This window comes from Pteronotus mesoamericanus, unplaced genomic scaffold, assembly GCF_021234165.1.
Source record: "Pteronotus mesoamericanus isolate MK-2021 breed Mesoamerican mustached bat unplaced genomic scaffold, CSHL_Meso_final contig_347, whole genome shotgun sequence".
Classification (NCBI taxonomy): domain Eukaryota; kingdom Metazoa; phylum Chordata; class Mammalia; order Chiroptera; family Mormoopidae; genus Pteronotus; species Pteronotus mesoamericanus.
The window spans coordinates 9,853,055-9,874,289 of record NW_026555137.1 but is presented as its reverse complement, the minus strand read 5'-3'; the positions used below and the strand labels follow the sequence as shown (position 1 = coordinate 9,874,289).

General features: G+C 49.8%; 1 protein-coding gene across 2 annotated transcripts in view; it reads left to right on the top strand.

Moving 5' to 3' along the window:
- SUSD4 (sushi domain containing 4) overlaps positions 1-21,235 on the top strand; it is an 89,376-nt gene that overhangs the window by 42,195 nt on the left and 25,946 nt on the right. For both annotated transcript variants that reach the window (XR_008529400.1, XM_054576633.1), the window contains exons 3-4: positions 6,614-6,826; positions 17,801-17,974. Coding sequence is in view for 1 of the 2 variants with exons in the window: in XM_054576633.1 (XP_054432608.1) it covers positions 6,614-6,826; positions 17,801-17,974 (387 nt within the window). In the remaining variant the exon portion in view is untranslated. The remainder of the gene's footprint in view (positions 1-6,613; positions 6,827-17,800; positions 17,975-21,235) is intronic.

Here is a 21,235-nt window from a genome sequence, read left to right as displayed (position 1 = left end):
CTGACCAGGTCCCCATGTTCTTTCTCTCAAAGAGTTCATGGCATCATGAAGATCTGTGTCGTTCAGAAACTGAGGCAGGACAGGGAAAGGCTAAGCGGAGGCAACATTGCACAAGGCAAGGTTGCTGGACTGCACGTCGGAAGGTCTAGGCTTTCATTTCAGCTTCATCGGCTGTCAGAGTGACAGGATTGACCACGCCACCACTCCAGGCCTCGGTCTACTCCTCTGGGAGACAAAAGGGTCGTAACAGAGACCTCCAAGGTGCCTTTAATGCCAACTCTATGAAACTGACAGTGAGTGCCGTGGGAAGGAGCTGGGGGGCGAGGCTTGGGGGTGCTCTTGATTCCAGTCAAAATTTGAAAACATGCCTTTTTAAGCTTTAATGTGGATGAAAGCCCAGGACCTTCTCACTAACTAAATGCATTAAAAAATCCATTTTGCTGTCTATACCCTATTTCCTTCCCCAAAGACTCACAGAGCAGTTTACAGAGAAACTGAAAGCCAGCCCCAGCCCTAAATTGATTTGGCTGTATTTGATACACCCTTCCTTTCTAGAATATGACTTTTCAGTTGTAATAAGCCAGAAGGTGGCTTTTCACACCTCTTTCATTTTTCTCATTCTTTCCCAAGACTTCTACTGTTGCTCACAGTAGAACTGTCTGGTAGGTTTCGGCAGATGCAAAACTAACCGACCAGAAGTGTCAGGACCTTCTAATGAGACTGAGGGTTTGAGGAGCTCCTTCGTGTGAGGACAGGTCCACTCTCATTCCCTGTCACTACCACAGCTGTTGTCTGCAGAAAGGGAAGAGGAGCTCTTGCCTTCCACTGAGAACCAGAGTCTTTCCTGGGTCACAAACGCTGGCCAGGACACTCAGTGCCAGTGACGGCGATGTCAGGACCCAAGAAGGTGATGCAGGGCAAGGAAGCACCAGAGGGGACTAGTGGCTAGACTCTCTCCAGGGCTGTCCAGACTCCAGGGTCTGGGCACTGCCCACACCTCCCTAACAGGCTGCTTTCTGAACTCCAGGGTCCAGAGAGACATAGTGTCCTCTGGAGTGTGGTGACAATGGCATTCATGTCATTCTCATTTTTAAAGTGCCTGAATACCTTTAGGAAGAGTATATTAGCTTGGGTTCTCCCATAGAAGATTCTCTGTCTCTCTCTTCTGTGTGCATCTCTCTTTCACACACACATTCATAAGGAATTGGCTAATGCAATTATAGAACTCAGAAAAGTCCAAGATCTGCTGTTGGCAAGCTAGAGATGCTAGAGAGCCAATGGTGTAGGTTCTGTCTGAGTCTAAGTCCAAAGGCAGGAGAAGATTGATGTCCCAGCTTGAAGACAGTCAGGCAGAGAGAGTGGATTCTCCCTTACGCAGCCTTTTATTTTACTCTTGTCTTCAACGGATTAGATAAGGCCCACCCATATTGAGGAGGGCAATCTGCTTTACTCAGTCAACCAACTCAGATGTTAATCTCATCCAGAATAACCCTCACGGACACGCCCAGAATACTGTCTGATCAAATATCTGGGCATCCCGTGGCCAAGCAAGTTGACAATGAAATGAACCCACAACAAAGACTCCTGTATTTAAGTACAGCACTCTGAGTTGAATTCAGGGGGAAGTGCTGGGGTTGCCACTTCTGAGGACTTACTAAAACAGAATGTTCCATTGTCCCTCTTCCCGCCAAAACAAACATGTTGGGAATCACTCCGTGAACCCCTTTCTTTTCTCCAAGCTGTGGCTCCTCCATTCCAAAGCACACGCAGAATTTGAAGAATGGGAGGGAGAAGAGCTGGGATTTCAAGACTCCAGAACCCTAGGATAAGATTATTTAGTGAGCCAACATGTAGGTTATGTTCCACTCCTCCTCCCTAACACCTGAGCCAGCCCACCTCCGTCGTGGGTATGTTATCAGAGGGGGCTGCGTGTCGACGTTACAGAAAGACGCTGAGAACAGCTCTACAGGAAAAATGGCCCCGGCTGGGAGCTGATCCGCCAGGGGGCCATTTGCAAAGTGGAATCCAAAGCTCCGGCAAGCCCTAGAAAATTACAACCTTGCTCAATGGGATTAGTTGTCCAAAAATGAAGAATATTTTCTTTTACACCACTCTGCCATCTGATAGCTTTCTTTTCCCTGCTCGCCCTCATTTCCCTCTTCGGTGCCAACGGCCAGATCCCGTGGTCAGCAGCATCCTGATCATCAGCACAGTCGTGGGCATGGACACAGAGTCGGAGGGTAACTATGGTTACATGGAAGCAGAGAAACTGGGCAGGGATGCGCTTTTAAAGGGGAAGGAGTATGTAGGGGAAGAGAGCAGAATTGGAAGCATGAGGAAATTTTGCTGTTCTCGCCTCCTAGTTTTTGTGATGCTCTCGTCATTTATTTATTAGTGCAGGAGGCATTTTTATGATGCATCCAGGGCTGGATCCTCCTCCCTCCCTTGGAGGATGTCCTTCTCCAAGAGAGGACAGTTCTGTGGCTCAGCGTGAGGAGGTGTGACAAGCGGAAGGGTCTGTGCTCAGGACTCAGCAGCCAGCATGGCTCACTTGTTAGCAGGCTGTGGCGGGTCTAACAGGGTGTGTTGGGGGGACCACGGGGGGAGACGCAGATTGTCTCAGCCAGATCCCTAGCCTACACCGACCTCTGGCCCTACAGTGGAGAGGGAGGAGGGCTGAGGTGTCTGGGGATATGGATCAGGAAAAGGTTGCAAAAATTTAAAGAACGTGGTCCACTCAGGTTAGAAGAAGAGAAGAAGGGAGAGGGTGTTAGGAGAGAGTGTGTTTGTGCTGGGGGAGGGCACATCACACCGCTTTTGTCTGTGGGATACATAAGCTACAGGGCCTAGCAAAGCTATAATAGGAGGGGGTAGGGACATTTGCCTCATGAGTTCAGCAGAGCACATGGCGTGTGGCTTCATCTCTCTACCCACCTACCCTCTATCTGTCCATCCACCCATCTTTATTCACTCATCTTTTATCCATCCATCCATCCATCCATCCATCCATCCATCCATCTATGAATTGTCATCTGATCCATCTCCTCTCCATGCATCCTCCCATTAGACCATGATCCATCCATGCATCCATCCATCCATCATCATCATCCATCCATCCATCCCATTTGATCATGATCATCCATGATCCATGTCTCTTCGCCATACATGTTTTTCTCTCTCTTGAATCCATGAATCCATCCATGCATCCATCCATCCATCCATCCATCCATGCATCCATCCATCCATCTATGAATCCATGAATCCATCCATGCATCCATCCATCCATCCATCCATCCATCCACCCACCCACCCACCTATCCTCTATCATCCATTCATCTTCCCTCCCTTCCTCCCTCCCTCTATTCATCCACTCATTCCTCTGTTATTAGCAGCACTTGTGGGATGCCCACACTCACAACGCACCATGCTAGGTGCGGAGGAGGTGAAGAGAAGACCAGGTCGCCCCGTCCAGGAGTTCCCAGCCTAGGGAGAGAGACAGCTGAGTAGACCAGTGATGACAGGCAGGGGGAGGAGCACTCTAAGAGAGGTGAGCCCGGGGTTCCTTGATGGGAAGAGAGGCTTTCAAGTCAGACTCTGAAGCGGGAGGGAAGGCTCCCAGAGGGAGGTGCTATTTAAGCTGAGCCTTGGAGGAGGAGCACACCATGGGGACTGTCCTTCCCTCGGTGGAAGTTCTGGCATCAGTCCCCTTCCTGCCTCAGTGGAAAGCAAGTCCCTCCAGGGTTTGAGTTCCCTCCCAGCCCATGTCCAGGCTGGGAAAACTTACCCACCTGCCATCTCCCCTCCTTCCCCTTCCCCCAAAGCCCCAGCTGGAGCAGACCATGTGCCCAGCCCGGCAGAACCGCCCCTTTTCTGAATTGGGCCTCACTGCTCCGTCCTTCTGACCTTCCTTCCCAGCGCCCTTCCTCCCTCTGCGAGGCCAGTGTCGGCTCACCCGTGATGGTTCCAGATGCTCGCCTGGCCCTGTGTTGCAGCGTGAAGATCACCCTTCTGTGGTCACCCAATACGTACGCCACACCTGGTGCTATTAGAACGGACAGGTTCTCTTTGAGTTATGGAGCGTGTGTGAGAACCACTTCATCTACCACCCGCCGGCCATGCCTACACCACTCGGGGCCCTGCACGCTTGTGCTGCAAGGCTTTCTGGGCTGTGATGCGGTCAGGAGTCCCTTGGCTGCCAGTTGGCCACCTCAAACCCATCACGGAAAGGACCCACCTCGAGAACGCCAGACTCTGAAAGAAATCATTGTCAGCCGTGGCTTAGGAAGCCCTTGACAATCTACAATACTTTCCTTCAAAACAAAAACATAGAGCCGTCACTTAATCAATTGCTCGCCACCACATTATTGCCCCCCGCCTCGGTAGGCGTTAATCACCCATTTGCCGGGCTGGGACACAGCTTGGAGGGCAGGGGCTCAGGCCCAGCACAGCTGCCGCCCTGTGTGGGAGCAGGGCTCAGAAGGGGGACAATGCCTCAAGAGAGCATGCTCTGCCTCACTTCCGTGCGGAATCTAAAACACGCAACAGAGACAGACACAGACACACAGGACAATGGAGGGGTTGGGGGAGGGTGCTGGATGGAAAAGGCAAGGGGGAATAATAGGTACAACCCTCCAGTTATAACATAAATAAGTCACAGGGGTATAACATACAGCACAGGGAATATACTCAATGTTAAAGTGACTGTACAGTGACAAACGGTTGCTAGACTTACCATGGCGATCACATTGTAAGGTATGTAAATGTTGAATCGCTGTGTTGTGCACCTGAAACTAATATTGCATGTCAATTCTACTGATAAAAAGCATCCTCCATTTGATAAAATATCAGGCCTGCTCCTACTTAAAGGTGAAGTAGAGTCAGAGGTGTATGCTGTCCGCTCCTCCCGCCTCCCTCCTTGGCTTTCCACTCGCTCCCCACATGTCATTACCTCTGCACAGAGGGTGCAAGAACATGGCGTTCAGCATGACATCACTGGCAGAATGTCGGGGGTCGTGCGGCCACCTGGGGAGGGCGACACGGGAGCATGTCAGGTTGGGAGGAAGCATCGTCGCCCACCAGCTGAGGACATCTTCCAAGCTCAGTGTGTCCAAGAGGGTCAGCCAGGTGCTGAGTCCAATAGCTGGGCGTTGCCCGAAATCCAGGCAAGTCCTCCGAGTGCCTCAGGGATACTGCCTGCTGGGTCTGCATTGAGATTTTATCAGACGGTCCAGGCTGTTCCTGCCTCTCTGTCATGTCTGGATGCTATCCAGTCCCACCTGGTATGAGCAGCTGTGCTGGAGACAGGTGGATGGGCACAGCCCGCCCCCGTCCGGATGGAGCTATGCATATCTGTTCTTGGTACCCACTTAGTGAGGATGTGTCAATTGATTATGTAAGAACTCAGAGGTGTGCTTTCCTCCCTTCCCTTTGAGAGTGCGTTCAGGTCACATGGGGCACACAGAGGACCCCTCCTTGTCCTTGGCTTCCCCAGCCAGCCCCTGACAGCCATGTTGGTTTCAAGGATCTGCCTTCCTGCCAGCCCTCTGGGCATCTCTCTCACCCTGACCTCCAGCCAGTCGACAACGAGGACTGAACGTGAAATGCCTTGTACCCGTGTGTCCTCCTAGCCCCTCCAGCACTTTAATGCCCTCTCAGGCCCATTGCCTTTTACCCGCCCCACCTACTGGCCTCCCAGTGCCCACTAGCCTGCCCCCTGGCTCCACGCTGGCCCCCTGGCTTAGCCTGGCTTTTTGAGGTCACCCCAGTATGACTTCGGCTTCTTTCCAACTCTGGTTATTCATTCAGCAAACATGTATGGAGCACTTCCTTTGCAGGGTGTTGGGAGAAACTCAGGATGCAAAGGTGAGAAGGTCTCAGGACCTGACCTTGAAGGGCTCCCAGCCCAGTATGAGAAGCGGCCCTTCTCTAGCTCATTCAGTGCAGAACTGCGCTCCCATTGCAATGGTGGAACACAGAGAGGCTGCGTGGGGGAGCGTGGGGTGAAGGAAGGCCTCCCAGAGAAGGAGGGCCGTGGCCGGGCCTGGCAGGTAGGGGGAGGACCAAGGGCAGGGAGGGACAGCAGAAGGCTGGCGTTCCCAGCATGCCTCCCACATGCCGGTAGAACTCATGCCCGCGTGCTGCTCCCCAAACGCGGACCACTCTCTCCAGCCCCCCGGCCATCGGTCACGCCATTCCTGTTAGAACGCCATCCTGCCTCCCTCTGCAAGTTAGTTCTGTCTGTAGAAATCTTACTGGCCTTTCAAGGCCACACCCAGATTCTATGTCTCCCCTCGACCCATCAGCATTTCGCTCGCCATTGAGGCTCCTACCCTCTTCTGTTCCTTTTGTTGTTTACTTTTCTCACCTCCTTGCTCCTATAACCTCCTTGAAAAGCCAACTTGGCCATGGAACAGAAAACTCTAATAAGCACTGGTCTAAGCAAAGAGTAAAAAGCAGCGTGAAACGTGCCCTTGAATGCTTATGTTCTTGGCTTCGTGGCTGGTGTAGTTGGGTGGTCCTTGGTGTCGGGAATGCAGTGCCTGCCGTTTACCTTGGCAGCCCCTCGGTATTAGAATATATTCAAAGTCACCTTTTCTTCTCTCTGTCTATGCAGGTTTCGATGACCTTGAGATGTGTGATGACCCAGGTGTCCCCAAGAATGGCTTCAGGGAGCCCAGCGAAGGGGTTTTCTTTGAAGGCTCTGTCGCCCGATTCCATTGCGAAGACGGATTCGCGCTGAAGGGCTCTGCAAAGAGACTGTGTATGAAGTATTATAATAGCACCCTAGAATGGATCCCAAGTGATAAAGCCATCTGTGTGGAAGAAGGTAAAGTGCTTAAACCCGCTCCCCTGGCGCCTTCCGTGGAGACCTTGCAGGTGGCTGGCTTGCGCTGCCCGGCCGCTGGGGTGCAAGGCTGTGCGTGCCAGGGGGGTGAGTGCCCGGGCTGCTGTCTGTTTCCGGGCTAGGCCTGCACGCTGACAGGAAAACACGCTTGCGTCGTGAGGGCCGGGGGAGATAAATTCATCCTGGCGTTAGAAGGAATCATCTTCCTCCTCTATCTCAATTACCACCCAATTTATCATCATTTTTGTCAACACAGGAGAGAAACTCAGATAACATTAGGGCTATTTATTATTGAGCTGCCAAGGCCACACTCATTTCCATGTTACTCAATAAAAAGCGCAGTAAATATATTGGGCAAAAACTACATATAATGATACAGACGATACCTGTTACTCTGAGGATTAAATCAATTACCACTTATCAGTTCTCTGTTAGATGTGATTCATTTAGGGAAGGAACTGTGACAAGCAATGACAGATTGACAAAGTAGACATTTATTCTAGCAACCATCCCTAAATTTACTGATCATGACAAGATATTTTTTTACTTTCTGCAATTATCCCTTAATCTGTTGGTTGAAACAACTTTATACACACACACACACACACACACACACACACACACGTAGTTTTTACTCTTTGTAAATACTTTTAGAGTTTAAAGAATGCATTGAGTTTAACTAATTGGAATGTCAAATTATTGATTATGCATTTCTGAGGATCAGAAAGAAAGAAGTAGACATAGGTGTGAATGAAGAATTAATTCTAGCCCCAAATTTCCATGAGGCATAGAACTTATATTTCATTGAGTTCATTAGAAATGAGTTTCAATTTCTCTCAATGCCATTATTGATTTTATTTTGGGATGGAGCTTTTATAATAATGATATATAAACTCTTACTCTGATTTAATGTCTGTCTCTATGAAACTTTTAAAATAATTTAAATTTGGGAAGCATTTATTATGCTCCTCCTTACAGAAATTTTAAAGGATGGATAAGATGGTGTCTTCCCCTTAAAGTATTTGCTATCTCTGCTTTTATTTTTAAGGTATTTTATTAAAACCAAAACTAATATAAGGAATTAAGGTTTCAAAAAATAAATTTAGTTTTCCTCTTATTATATACCGCTCATGCAAGCTGTGGTTTCCAGAAGGTTCTATTCGTTGTAACGATAGTTCTTTGGTTTGTACATATCAACTTCCTTGCCTAAACCTATGCTCTCGGATACCCAGTGCTTAAAACCCAGGGAAGCTCAAAAACATCAGAGAACATAAAACCCCAACAGCCTTCCTGAATCCTGCCCAGAGGTGAAGTCCCTGTCATTTTGGCATCTTGGTGGGAAAAAAAACAAAGAGGTTTATCCCTCTCTAGAGGAGTGTCTTTCCAACCGTGTGTATAGCTGTCTGGTGTAAAGGAACTCTAAAGGAGGGAGTGAACACTCACGTTGGAGCGGGAGGCCGGGGCCGCGCACCTCCGCGCGCCCGCCTCACACTTAGCCCCAAAGGTTTGCTTAGGGTCTCTGCAGGCTGGGGCGGGGCAGGCCAGCGCTTTCATTGTGCAAACTGAAGACAGACCCCTGTTTCCAAAGGAGGGTCCGGGACTCTGCCTTCCGGCCATAATGGTGTGCTCTAATTGCGTTTTTAAGAAAGATTGAAAGAACAGGCATTGCCTTTCTAAGTCTGATGGTATATTGAGTTTTACTATTAATGATCATTGTGTTGGATTTTTGAAAGATCTGGATAAAGAGATGGCCTTTGTTGTCCTGATGCTGGACAAAATTGCTCAAGTCCTGGTAACCATTCCTTAGTCTAAGTGGCTTATAGGGGCGGGACACCCCCAGAAGTCTACTCCCTGGGTGTCTTGCAGCAGTGAAGAAGCTAAACTGCCCCCCGATCCTTGCCCGCCTCACAAATGGCCTTGACTCGCTGCTCAGGGTTCATGCAGGAAATAGTAAGGGCGGCTGGATTCCTTTGTATCCCTTGTCAGGTAATTCTTAGAAGGCTAATGAATTTTTGCGTGGTGGTAATAGTAATAACAGTAATAAATTATCTCATTTTTATAGGTCATTACAGTTTAAAGTTTCATATTCACTGTCTCAGTTTCATAGGCACAACCACGCCACAACATGAGTCTTATTGTGCTCATTCTCTCATTAGGACACTGACGCTCAGAGAGGTTCACGTACTTTGTTAAGGTCACACAGCTGAGGAGGAGCTAGTGGAGCTGAAACTACTCAGCCAGCATTTTTTTCCCCTCCAAGGTTATGTGTGACCTTCTTTGTGTCACAAAAGCCCCTCTCTAAAACGTTACAGTCAATGGCATCACTGAAGTTCAGGGTTGAAGGAACCCCTAGAGACCATATATTCCAAGCCCTTAAACCGGTGTGGTTTTTGTTTGAGCAATAGAGAAACCGAGTCTCGGAGAAGTAAAGAGAACCCCAAGAGTTACAGGGCAATTTAGGGACAGACCTGTTCAGCCCCAGGTCTCCTCACTGTCGCCTGAACTCCCTGCAAAGTTCTGCCTGAGATGCAAACTTAAAAAAAAAGAATAAGTTTATGTGCGTTAAAATGCTTTATAATAGGAGAACATTCTACTGAAGCCCAGTGGTTAGTAGACAAGTGTTATCCTTGTTCATTGACACAGATTCCCTCCCTTTCATCCTCCACTTCATTCTGCCCTCTGTCTCAGCCATCTTCCTTCTCTCGTGGCCCAATCTAAGTGGTTTATTTCAAGCACTCTGAATGTATAGAAGTTTGGAATTACAGGACTGATAATGCAAGCAATGAGTTCATCATAGCCCCCAAAGGCTCCAGCCTAGAGATCCATAGAGATGCATCCCTTGCTTCTCTGAGCTGCTTCCCTGCCCGTCCTGACACCGGGGTGAGAATGTTTGTGGTCCAGGGAGCAGAGGAGGCGACAGATAAGGTAGAGAGGAGAACCTGGAGTTGGCAAAGGCTAGAAAATATGTCTTGTGGGCACAGGGCTCCTAATGCAAATACAGTGACTAAAGACCAGGGTGACAGCCACCATCTGGGCCTCTTCCTTCCCAAAACCACTCAACTAGGCCTCCTGGGGGAGGGAGGTCACTCTTCCTGGGTAAATACAGCTCTTTTCCACATTTCATAAGAAAAGGTGGATGTGAAGTAAAGATGACTTTATATAAATTTACTGTATAAACACTTAACACATGACAAATTGGGACATGTCCCAGCCTGCTCACCTTAATAGGGGCAGGGACAGCTTTGCGGTGATTCAGACTACAGTTTGCTCAGATAAAGAAGTAGTATTTTAAAAAATCAATATCCCAAAGTGACAAAGGTAAAATGAATTCAAACCCATTTGTGTTATGAACAGCCAAAACTTATTTATTATCAATGTTAATGGAAAGATTTCATTACTTACCCATCCCTGGGTGCAGCGGGGATACTGACTACATCTCAGTTCTTAGGACATTAGTTATCCTGGCCAGATAGCAGTTTTGGGTTTTGTTTTTTAAAAAGAGACAAAATAAATAATGGCTCACAGTTCCCGGGCTGGGCTTGAGCCTCCTCGGGTTATGAGACTGCGGCACTCAGGTCCCTGCTGCCACGGGATCTCTTTCCTGGGGAGGCTGTTTGGGGTATTTTTAAAGGTCAGGCGCCTCTAGCGGGAGCTTCAGCTTCTGGGTAGATTCAGGTGCCCCCTGAGCACCTTCGGGCGTAGAGGACGTACTCCTTGGGCATCATGGAGTATGTTGCCTTTGACCTCCCTCTTGGGGTATGACCTTGAGGAGGGAGGAGAGGCTGACCTGGGGCTGTGGCGGACTTCCATCGTCATGCCATGGCGTTTTATATGGTAGGACTTTCCCCACGGAACGAAGGTTCCTTTCTCTTTCCTCCGTGCCTTCCCCTTGAGCAGCTCTGTGAATAGTCAGCCACGTGGGTTGCTCAATGCAGAGCCACTTTGGAGGGATCCCTGCTAAGCCAATAAAAAGGACGTGGGGGAAGCTGGAGGCCCATGGGTTTCACAGCCAGCCTCGGTGCGAATCTTCCAGACCAGGTGCCAGGCCAGCCTAGGACCGCCGGGATGCTGCTGAGCAACCCCAGCAGAAGGCTGTCGTTAGAGGCTAGGTTGTCCCCGTAGAGCGCGCTGGCTTGAGCCGAGGACTTTTCCAGGAAGTCCTCTCTCTGACCGGTGGGCGACTCCTTTTGGCCTGGAGAGGAGCCAAGGGAAGGAGTAGGTGGAAAAGGATTGTGTAAATGACACATTTGATGTGTCCAGGAAGCACAGCCCTGTAAGGAGGTGGTTTTCCTCGCTCTGGAATCCCTCGGCCGCAGCAGCCCCTTGCTTGTCACCGGCCGTGACCTGCAGCGCCATGGGAGGGTCCTGGGTGGAGGGAAGCATGGCTGGACCCCATGGACTTGGCCTGACCACCCGAAGAACCACCTCATCTGGCCCTTCCATGCTTCGGGGCAGAAAGACCCCCTGATCTAGAAGGGAGAAGAGGGTACCAGTGACATGCTGTCGCTGTGGCGCGTGTGGTGGCCGGGTCCCCGCAGACCTCTTGCACTAGGATGTTAGGAGTGAGGCCAAGGACTGCCTATATTTTTTAAAACTCTCAGCTGATTCTTGCGTGGAAAAAAAAAAAGTTTGAAATCCAGTCATGCAGGGATGTGGTTTGATGTCGCTTTACCTGGGGGAAAAGAACACGATTTTCTCCCCCGTTAAACAGAGCTCCTGGAGGATCATTAATTTGTAGTGTCCGAGGTGGTCAGCGTGGTCATTTCACAGGGCGGAAACTCAGGCCTACGGAGCTTAAGTGCCTGCCCCAAGTCACGTGGCGAATCCACGGGATCGGGACCCGCATTCTGACTCACTGTTCAGTGCTCTTCCTACTCTCCTGGTGGCATACACACAACCCAGGCTGCACGTCAGGGCCGCCTGGGGGGCTCTGAGAAGTAAGGGAATCTGGAACTTTCTCCAGGAGATTTAACGTGAGTTGTTCTGGGCAGCGGGACCTCAAACATGGGCCTTTCTGAAAGCTCCCAAGGGAATTTCAACGACCCTGGCTACCTGCCTCTGTGTGTCCCTCTCCCTTGCTGGTTGTGGCCGAGGGTCACATATGGCACAGGAGAGCTGTCCCTGTCCCTCCCCAGCTTGCTATGTCTCCCTGCTCAACCTCTCTGTTCCCGAGTCCCTTGCACAGCGCAACAGGGAAACAAATTATTGCGTTCAGCCAGCATTATTTTTAAGTGCTCACTAAAATGTTCGGAGGCCCATAGACCTGACGAGGAGGGCTATAAAAGATGAATAATTCGATGCTAAGAAGTTTCTTTGCGCTTCCTGGGGGAAGAGGTGCAGTGTGTGTTTAAGCATTATTATTACATTATACATTTTTAATTAAAAGATACAACTTGTCTCAGGAGCTAAAGGGGATGGGAAAGGTGGGAGCCAATGCCTTTATTCGTTGAAACTGTGGGGGACAGGCGTTTTTCAAAAGCAGGGTATTCACATTCTTTTTTTTTTTTTTTTGCTCCTGTGTTAAAGTGAGTTGTCTCCCAGCTGCAGAGGCTCCACCAAAACACAGGGACGCTTTAAAAATGTTTTCGTTAGAATCCCTTTCATCTCCGGTGCATTCTCTGTCATCTAAAATTTCTTTCTTGTTGCCTTAGACACAGGTTATCGGAAACAGCAGCCTGTACCCACAAGGGCCAATATTTGCTTGTCTTCCCCTAAGACCGTCTCCTCTGTCTCCCATCTTCCAAGATCAGAAGGAGCAAAGGGGCGCCCCTCTGTGCCGCCACGAGCACTGTCCTGTCTTATTTATGCTTCTTGTACCAGGAGTCACTGCTTCCCTGTTCCCCCTCCCTGGTGGCTTCGGCGTGAGTTTGGTTTTGGTTCTTAAAAAGATTCCTTTAACAAAACATCCAGGGGAAATAAGGTCATGTCAGTGGGGGCGGGGGGTGGGGCAGCTGCAGCAAAGATAAGGGACAGCAATGACGGCTATCATCGTGACAAGAGGACAGCAGGACTGCCCCAGACAGGGGTTCGAGAGCCCGCACCACCGGCCCCGTCCCTGGTCCCTGCAGAGGGAAACCCCAGGTAGAGCGGCGGCCTCCAGCTGCCATGTCACGTGAGCGCCCTTCCTAGACAGGGGCCCTGGAGGTAGGGCGTCGCCTTAAGTCACGGAATTATTAGGCCGAGGGAGACAAACAGCCTCAGCACGTGTAGAGGTGTAGAGACCCTTGTCAGATCCTGCATCCAGGCCACAACACGACCCTTAGCAAACCTTGAGCACCAGGCTGCGCGTGGCAATTTCCCCAGAAAGCGGTGGTTCCTTTCACAAGCTCGCCACGGAAACCATGCAGAATTAGGTTGGCTGCTTAGGAAAAATGCAGGGCCACCCCATGGGGGTCCTTCCAAACCCATTGCAAGTGAAATCCATCTTCCCTCCTGAGCAGGCCGTGGCTCCCCGGTCGGCGTGTGAGAGCCCTGTCACGAAGGGCAGGCCCCTGGACCCCCACTCCCGGCCGCAGATTAGGTCCCGATCTTTATCAGATGCAGAGGCTAAGGGCGGCAGAGCTTGTTAAGTCTGAGCTAGCCTCTGCATTTGGGTGGCTCTCTTCAGTCTAGTCCTGCCATTTCCGCCCTCTCCCATCTCACGGCACGTATGACCTAATTCCTACAATTCTGCGGCACACCAACGAATATATTTTTTTGCCAATCTGACCAAAAAAATAGGTATGACTTTGATTCATTCACACCAGATGGCTATTGTTGTATTTGCTGTTGTCATTTTTTTTATTTGACAATCAATGGGAAAAGAGGTCACCGACCCAGACTAAATTGTCAGGTATGCATGTTTTAAAAATTCTTACAGCGCCCTGGCTGGTGTAGCTCAGTGGACTGAGTGCCAGCCTGTGAACTGAAAGGTCTCCAGCTTGACTCCCAGTCAAGGCACATGCCTGGGCTGTGGGCCAGGTCCCCAGCTGAGGGCATGCAAGAGGCAGCCACACATTGACATTTCTCTCCCTCTCTTCCCCTCTCTCTAAAAATAAGTAAAAGCTAGAAAAAAAAGTACACAAAGCCGAACGATCCAATGAATAATCACAAAGCAAACACCCACGTCACCACCGTCCAGGTGAAGGTCTGGGGTATCGCTGGCACCCCAGAAGCCCCCTGCCTCTTCCCATCCTCTCGGAAGTAACCTCTCTCCTGAGTCGCGGTGGCCGTGTCCCATGGTAATCACTTAGCCCAGAACTGTGCGTTCCTAAACATGCTGTGATTGTGCGTTTCATTTACCTTTTTCTTACGTGATAAAGAGTAAGACTCCTGACTTCTTCTCTATCCCTGGCACCTAGACTATGCCAGACCTAGAGGAGTGCTCAGTAATATAACTGAACGAATGAACGAACCAATGGGTGGAAAAATAATAAGCTGTACAAATGCTGACTTGAACAAAAGCTGTTCTGTAGCGCCTTTAACGCGCTAACATGAAACGTGAATTTCTGAGTATGTTTTATGTATTCAAGTTCCTGGGAACACTTTTTGGGGATGATTGATGTCAAGAGTTGGCACTTTTAAGGAATTATATTTGTATCCACATATATCATTTTTTTTGTATTCTTTAAAATTTCTTTTACTAGTTCTGCTTCATCCTTTAGGACTTGGCTCCTGCTAAGTAATCTGATCAATGAATTTGTACTGGTATATAAATGTATAGTGCTGCCTTAGGACTTTTTACTCTTCCCCTTTTATTTATTTATTCTATTAAAACCCCATTGTTACTAGAAGTACAAAATACAAAAAAAAATGACAATGGGAAGCTGGTGAAAGTTATGTCCCCAAAGTGTCTATTCGTGCCCTGTCTGTACAAGTTTTGATTGTTGACTAGATTCGACATGACAGAATCAGGTGCTAATAGACCATTTTTTCATAGTCCTTGGTAATAATATTTTTTAAGTGGCTTTTAAAAATTCTTCCTGGCGACCAGATGCATTTGTGCTATATAACGTCACGTTATTCCTCTTTGACACATTAAAATTGGTGAAGGTTACACATTTCTTTTTAGACACTAAAGCCCCTGGTTTCTTTCTGTCCATTGAAATAACGTCCATCATTGTTCACTGCTACTTCCTATTTCACTGGGGGATTAGGTGCCAGACACTGGATAAAAAGGTTGTCAAGGTTTAGTTTTAGGTTTTGTTAGAGCTGGTCTATTTCGGCTTTGTCCTGATAACTAGGGCACCGCCCCTCCTGGCCTCCCTACCTTGGGTGGAATGTGAACTCCAGCTTCCGAGTTCCCATTCCTCGGTACGTAGCTCCTCTCACACAATAAATTGGTCCCGTGTCATTCACTCCCTGTGGTAACTCTTCTTTAGCCGCGTACATAATTACTGGGATTTGGGAGGCTGTGAACTCCCTTTGAATCTTATGTCATGTGCTCTGTAGTCAGCTCCAACTGCTGCTTGTGGAAACAGAGTTCTAATTACAAGTTCAGAGCCCTCTGTATTATAGATTGTGATGCAGGGAAAACCACAAAGAAGGCTGGGTGCTTCTCCTCCTCGTCAGCTACTCTTCACAGGCCCCCCACATCCAGATAAACTTTTCTGTCCATTGAATTTACTCCCTATAGCGGGCCACCTCCTGAGTATACAGGTTAATCCTTAAATACATTTTAAATCCATCATGAACCTAGTCGTTTAGTCATATAAATTACTGTCATAGGATCTATTCACAGCCAAGATTTTACAGGCGGATGCATTGATAAATGTGTTTTTATTTGCTGTGAATAATTTCTGCAGAGTGATACTGAAAAAGATGGAATCCACCTTTTCCATTAAGAAGGAGGCAGCTGCCGTGAGCACGGACAGGTCCATTATCCTGTGATCCCGGCAGGAGCATTCGGGGATGGGTTTGGGGGAAATTCAGCTCGTCTAGAGCAAAACCTATCGTTTGAACGTGAACAGTTAGACAACGCCTTTCTGCAGCCTGAAATGCAAACACGAGAGAACCGAATTCTCCACCCACGGCTGTCCCTGCGGAGGTCCAGAGGCAAAGGGCCAACCGCTGGTGGGTTTCCCCGGGCGGGGGAGGGGGCTTGGCTGCCGGGGCTGCCCCGAGAGCCCATCATCAGATTCTGCCGGGGCCAGGCTCAAGGTTTCTCAGGCAGCGGGCCCCACGGCGCCCTCGGCCTTTGCGCTGCGCCTCATGTACACAGAGGTCCGCGGGTCTGGAAGGAGTGTCGGGGAAGAGGGCGGCCGTCCCTCCTCTCAAGATAACGGGGGTGCCAAGGGCTGAGCTAAATAAAGGCAGACCTGGGCCTGACAGCATTGACTGATTGATATGTTTATGGATTTTTAGAGAGAGAGAGAGGAACGTGGATGGGTTGCCTCCTGCACGCGTGCAACTGGGGATCAAACCTGCAACCTTTTGTGTACAGGGTGACACTCCGTCTAACTGAGCCACCTGGCCAGGGCAGCATTTGACTTCTGACAACCTATACGAGACAGAGGGTGGCCACCACTGGTCGGCTCCCAGCTCTCAGGGTCCTCGCCGGCCAGGGAGGCCCCCTTTTGTCCCAGGCTTTCCCATCACTGACTGACATTCTGTTTTCTAGAGCCTGTTGTTGTCGGATTCTTCCTTGGTCCCCGTAAACCCAGCCCCAGCCCCCCATCAAAGCTCCTGGGACAGGCTCTTTTTAAAGCCACCCAAGTTCCCAGCCACCAGGGCCATCCACCGGCCAGCTCCTGCTCCTTCCCCGGCTCCTCCCTCTGCATGAGGGATCCCAGGGCTCAGCGCCTTGGAGCTGACGGTTCAGAGCTTAGAGGAGCATGGTCAGGGTACGCTTCCAACCCTATCGTGAACTCTGGAGGCCTTCGGGGTGGCCGAGAAACCTACAATCTTTCAAAGCCTTGGGAAATTTCTGGAGGAAGTTTCTTTGGTTGTCGCAGCCCCGTCCTTGGATTTTGCCTTGTTTCAGAAAATTTAGAAGCAGCAGACCTGGCCTGTAACTCCTCTGTAGGTCAGGGCCGGTCTGACTCTAATGGTAGAAACAAACAGCTCCGGCTTACGAGCCCGTAGGCATGCAAAATCAGAGATGTAAAAGGGAGCTGTGCCAATAAGAGACGGACCAGTGTGACTTAGATGGGATTGGCTGGATGGGGTTTAGAGTGGCAGTGGGCAGAGGGAGCAGGACCCCACCGTGGCAGCACAGCGTGGGGTGGCCTGTATGGTCAGCTGGGCGGAGACAGTTACAAGGGGGCGGTTAAAACGGAATCGTTTTGTTTTTTCTTCTGATCATTGGGTCGCACGGCCCCCAACCGCCGCCGCCCTCCGGCTGGCTCCCGGCCTCCCCTGCCCCCTCCTGCCCACCTGCATCCTGCCCCTGCCCCACTGCGGGCGGCAGTAGGTTGCGTGCCCGGAGCCCTGGTGAGATTGGCAGGGGCGGTGCGCTGCTCTGTTCGTTATCTTCCCCAAAACAGATAAGGCGGATGGGAAATGCTAATAGCCGAGGCTCAGCCCCTGCTGTTCTGCCAAGCACCTTTTCTTATCGGCCCAGGCCCTCACCCCACAGGCGGTACCTGGGGGTGGGAGGGGGGCCAGCCCGACAGGGCTGTGCCCGTGCTGTTCACGACACAGCCGAGGGTGGAACCGGACGGAGAGTTCTGGGGAAACCTCAACTCTGGTCCTTCTTCACGTATTTACAAAATTGCCCATAAGCTCAGCCGTGCAGTATGAGGTGTCACGGGTGGGAAACAAAGTTCCTTTTGAGGTTGGCTCCCCGCCTACTCCGTCCCTCTTCCTGAGCCTTGGCTACTTGTCATTGGGACCTGAGCCTAGTGACCACTAAGGAGCCATTTATCAGATGGCTGTGTACATTGAGGCCAGGTCTGAAAATGAGAGTTTTCTTGCGAAGCCACGAATCGCAACTGTTTTCAATTCCAAAAATTATGTATCCTGTTTGTACTATTGCAGGTTGCCACTTTCCTTATATCGAAGATGCTGAGATTTATAACAAGTCCTACAGAATCGGAGATAAGCTAATCATCACTTGTCATGAAGGATTCAAGATCCGATACCCCGACGTCTATAACTTGGTTTCACTGTGTGGCTATGATGGAAGTTGGGACAATCTGCCCACCTGTCAAGGTATGAGATGGGAGCTGCAGTGGTCGGCTGTTCTTCCTGCGCAGCGTGTTGTAGGGTGGGTGCACCTTTCTCTAATAGACTGAGAGTAACGCGCGGGGGGAAACACAGCCACCCCCGCTGCCCGCCGTGGTCCAGCTCTGTCTTCACCTGGACCCCCGCACTCTGTTCTTGTCATTGTCACATCACTTCCTGGGTTTTCTCCAGCTCCACCCAGCTTTACAGCATAAATGGGAACGACCTTATTCTTTAGCACGCTAGATGTCTCCGTTACTGGGAAACCACCAGTAAGGTAAGGATGGGGAGGCTCGTAACCGGGCTGTGAACACGGAGATGAACTGCTGTATACTTAATGGGAATAACAGAACATTTATACTCATTTCAGGAGTAGTGAGAATATATTTCAAGCCGATCTTACAGTGGCTATTTTCTCTTAATAAAATGGTAATCCGTTTTATAACACATGAGGAACAGAAAAATAATCAAATTTAAATTTCATCCAGACCGCACGGTGAATAATTATTCCCTTATTTTCCCTTTTTTTTTTTTTTTTTTTTTTTTTTTTTTTTTAATTTAGCCTGGGCTGACATACGGGGCCCTGTTTGTGTTCACATTAACTCTGATTTTAACTCTTGAGGACCAAAAGGCCGAGAAGCCATTGCGTAATTCAAAGTTCAAGGGGGAGGGAGAGCGATCTTATGTGCATGGAACGCACTGGAACGGCCGAGGGCCGAGACGAATGTTAACTTTGTGCTTGGAAATCATAGGCGGCAAGACTGTGCTATTACCCTGCACGCCCCATAGTTAGAAATAAATCATTTCCGTATGTGAGAGCTTAAGAGTCATGGCCCCTGGGAAAAACACAAGACCGATGAGGACAGAGACGGCCCAGCCCCGCTCACACCTGCATTTCTCTCCTGAAACTTCCTGTGGTGGTTCGCATGTTGTATGTTACATTTTTCAAGGAGATACGTGATTCATTTTCACTTACAGACACAATCCTCAAAACCAGAAGCTTGCTCTTAGGTTGGGCAATTGATTCAAATGAACTTTATTAACCACTCATTCCTTCTGGTCCCCCGCGGGCCTCTCCAACTAACTAGTGACGGAAAAAGTGACCTTAGAATCCAGCCACTTCTTGCTTTGCTATTTTCTACTTATCCTTGGGCTCTCCTGTGCTTTGTATTTCCTATTATGCCATTTAAATAGAGTACGCTTCTTTAGGCATATAATTTGGCCCAATGATTTTTTAAAAAATTTACCCTATGGCGGTATATACATCTTGGGGTGTCATTTTCAGGAGTTGAGACACAGGCTTTCCCCTGCTTGGCCTGGCCAGTCTAGTCCCTCCTCTCCCCCGCCCCTTACTTGCATCTTAGCCAAAACATAGCTTTTCGAGTTCTTGAACAACAAAAGAGCTGGCCGGCTGCTCTTGAGAGGTACGCTTTTTCAAACGACAATATGGCCCACAGCCCACCTTCCTTCCTTCTGACAGTTCCCCTCTGTTCCCACAGAGGAGGTGCCCCTGGTCTATGCCCTGGTCTCCCCGACACCCCCTGTGCCCCACGGAGACCCTGGCTTCCTTGGGCTGCCCACCCACTTGGGCACAACCTGAGCAAGAAGGAGTCAGGCTGCCCGAGACAGCCTGACACCTCCTCAACCCCCAGGGGGAATATAATTGGCCCTTAGACTGACATTTCATTCGGTAACTTTTATTGGCACCTGTAGACCAGGAGCTAAAGCTGAGGAGCCTGCTCTCCGTTCTGTAGAATTGCAAATAGAAATCACATTGAACTATTGAGTGGAAGCCAGTTTTCTCCTGTTATATTTAGAACAGGCTGCCTGCAACCAGGAGTAAGCATATCTTTCCTTCTCCGATTTAGCTGCCCAAGTTATAGACCTTTCCATCTCCTGTGGGGGCGAGGGCAGGGGGGCCTTTTTTCCCCCCCTGTGGGAACTGTGTGTTTTGGAGAGAACGTCCTGCTGCTGTGGGTCAGAGTTAGTTTTTACTTCGGGAAAACCAGTTTATCCAGGTGGGAAGCTCAGAACTGCAGTATGCATTGGCCTAGGCCATTTTTTATGGGGGCCTTGAAAATCTACAGTTTGGGTATCCTCGGAGTTTGGTATCCGTGGGCGGTCCTGGAACCAATCCCCTGCATACACTGAGGGAAGACTGATGTTTTTCAGGAGTCAGAAGTTATATGCCAATTTTCAGCTGTGCACAGTTCACCGCCCCAACCCCAATGCCGTTCAAGGTCAAGTGTACACTCTTCAGAAGGAGGCCCGGGCATAGTCACTTCTGCCAACTTATTTGAACTACGCCCAGAGGTTCTAGTACATTCACTTGTCCAAATATTAATTTGCTTATCTTTTTCTCCATCATTGATTCTGTTTTTTCCTAATTCCCAAACTTCACTCACACAGTTCACTTTTGCCATAAACATTGTCAGCTCAGAAAAAAATAATCACATATTTTTTCGTGAGCATCCTCGTTCCGAGCGTCGGCTGCTTCTGGGCAGTGGCTGGCCGGGCCATCTGAGCTCGGTCACACAGCACGGTAGGGCCAGCGCTCCTGCCCAGCGCAAGCGCCTCCCTCCATTCTGCCCCGGCCCACACATGCCGCACACGCCACACACGCCACACACGCCACACATGGGGGTGCTCACTGACTGAAGCAATTTGCTGAGCACACAGCTCTTCGATGCTTCGTGTGACATCTAGCAAAGTCAGCGTAGGAGAAGGGTTCAGTCATCTGGTGTAATGTGCCCCAGCTGATTGGAAGGGAAACTAGGTATTTCCATGATATATTATTTATTTCACACACAATTAGCTGTCCCCGGGAAGAGCCCCAGCTCGGTGGAGTCATTACACCCTCCAGTGAAAGTGCCGAAACCAATAAGACGTTCCATGATCACAGTGGAAGCCGTACTAGATGGGGTCCTGTGCCAGTGGGGATGTCCCCCTGGGCCACACGGGCTTCAAGACCAAGAAGGCAGTGTCTGGTTTGCAGGAACGCGCCGTCCCGGCTTACTTCCGCTCGGGGAGCCCTCGGATTCCCATGGTGCTAGCTTGGTGTCACAGCAGCGGGGGTCCTCGGAGCCCAGTCCCCAGGCCTCCAGCAGCTATGGCTCCAACATGTCCGGAGACCTTAGCAATGCAAATCCTGGGGCCCACGCAGACCCACGGGACCAGCAGCTCTGCGTCCTAACAGACCCTCCTTCTGGGTCATTCTCAAGTTCGAGAGCCACTGTACCCTGGGGTTCC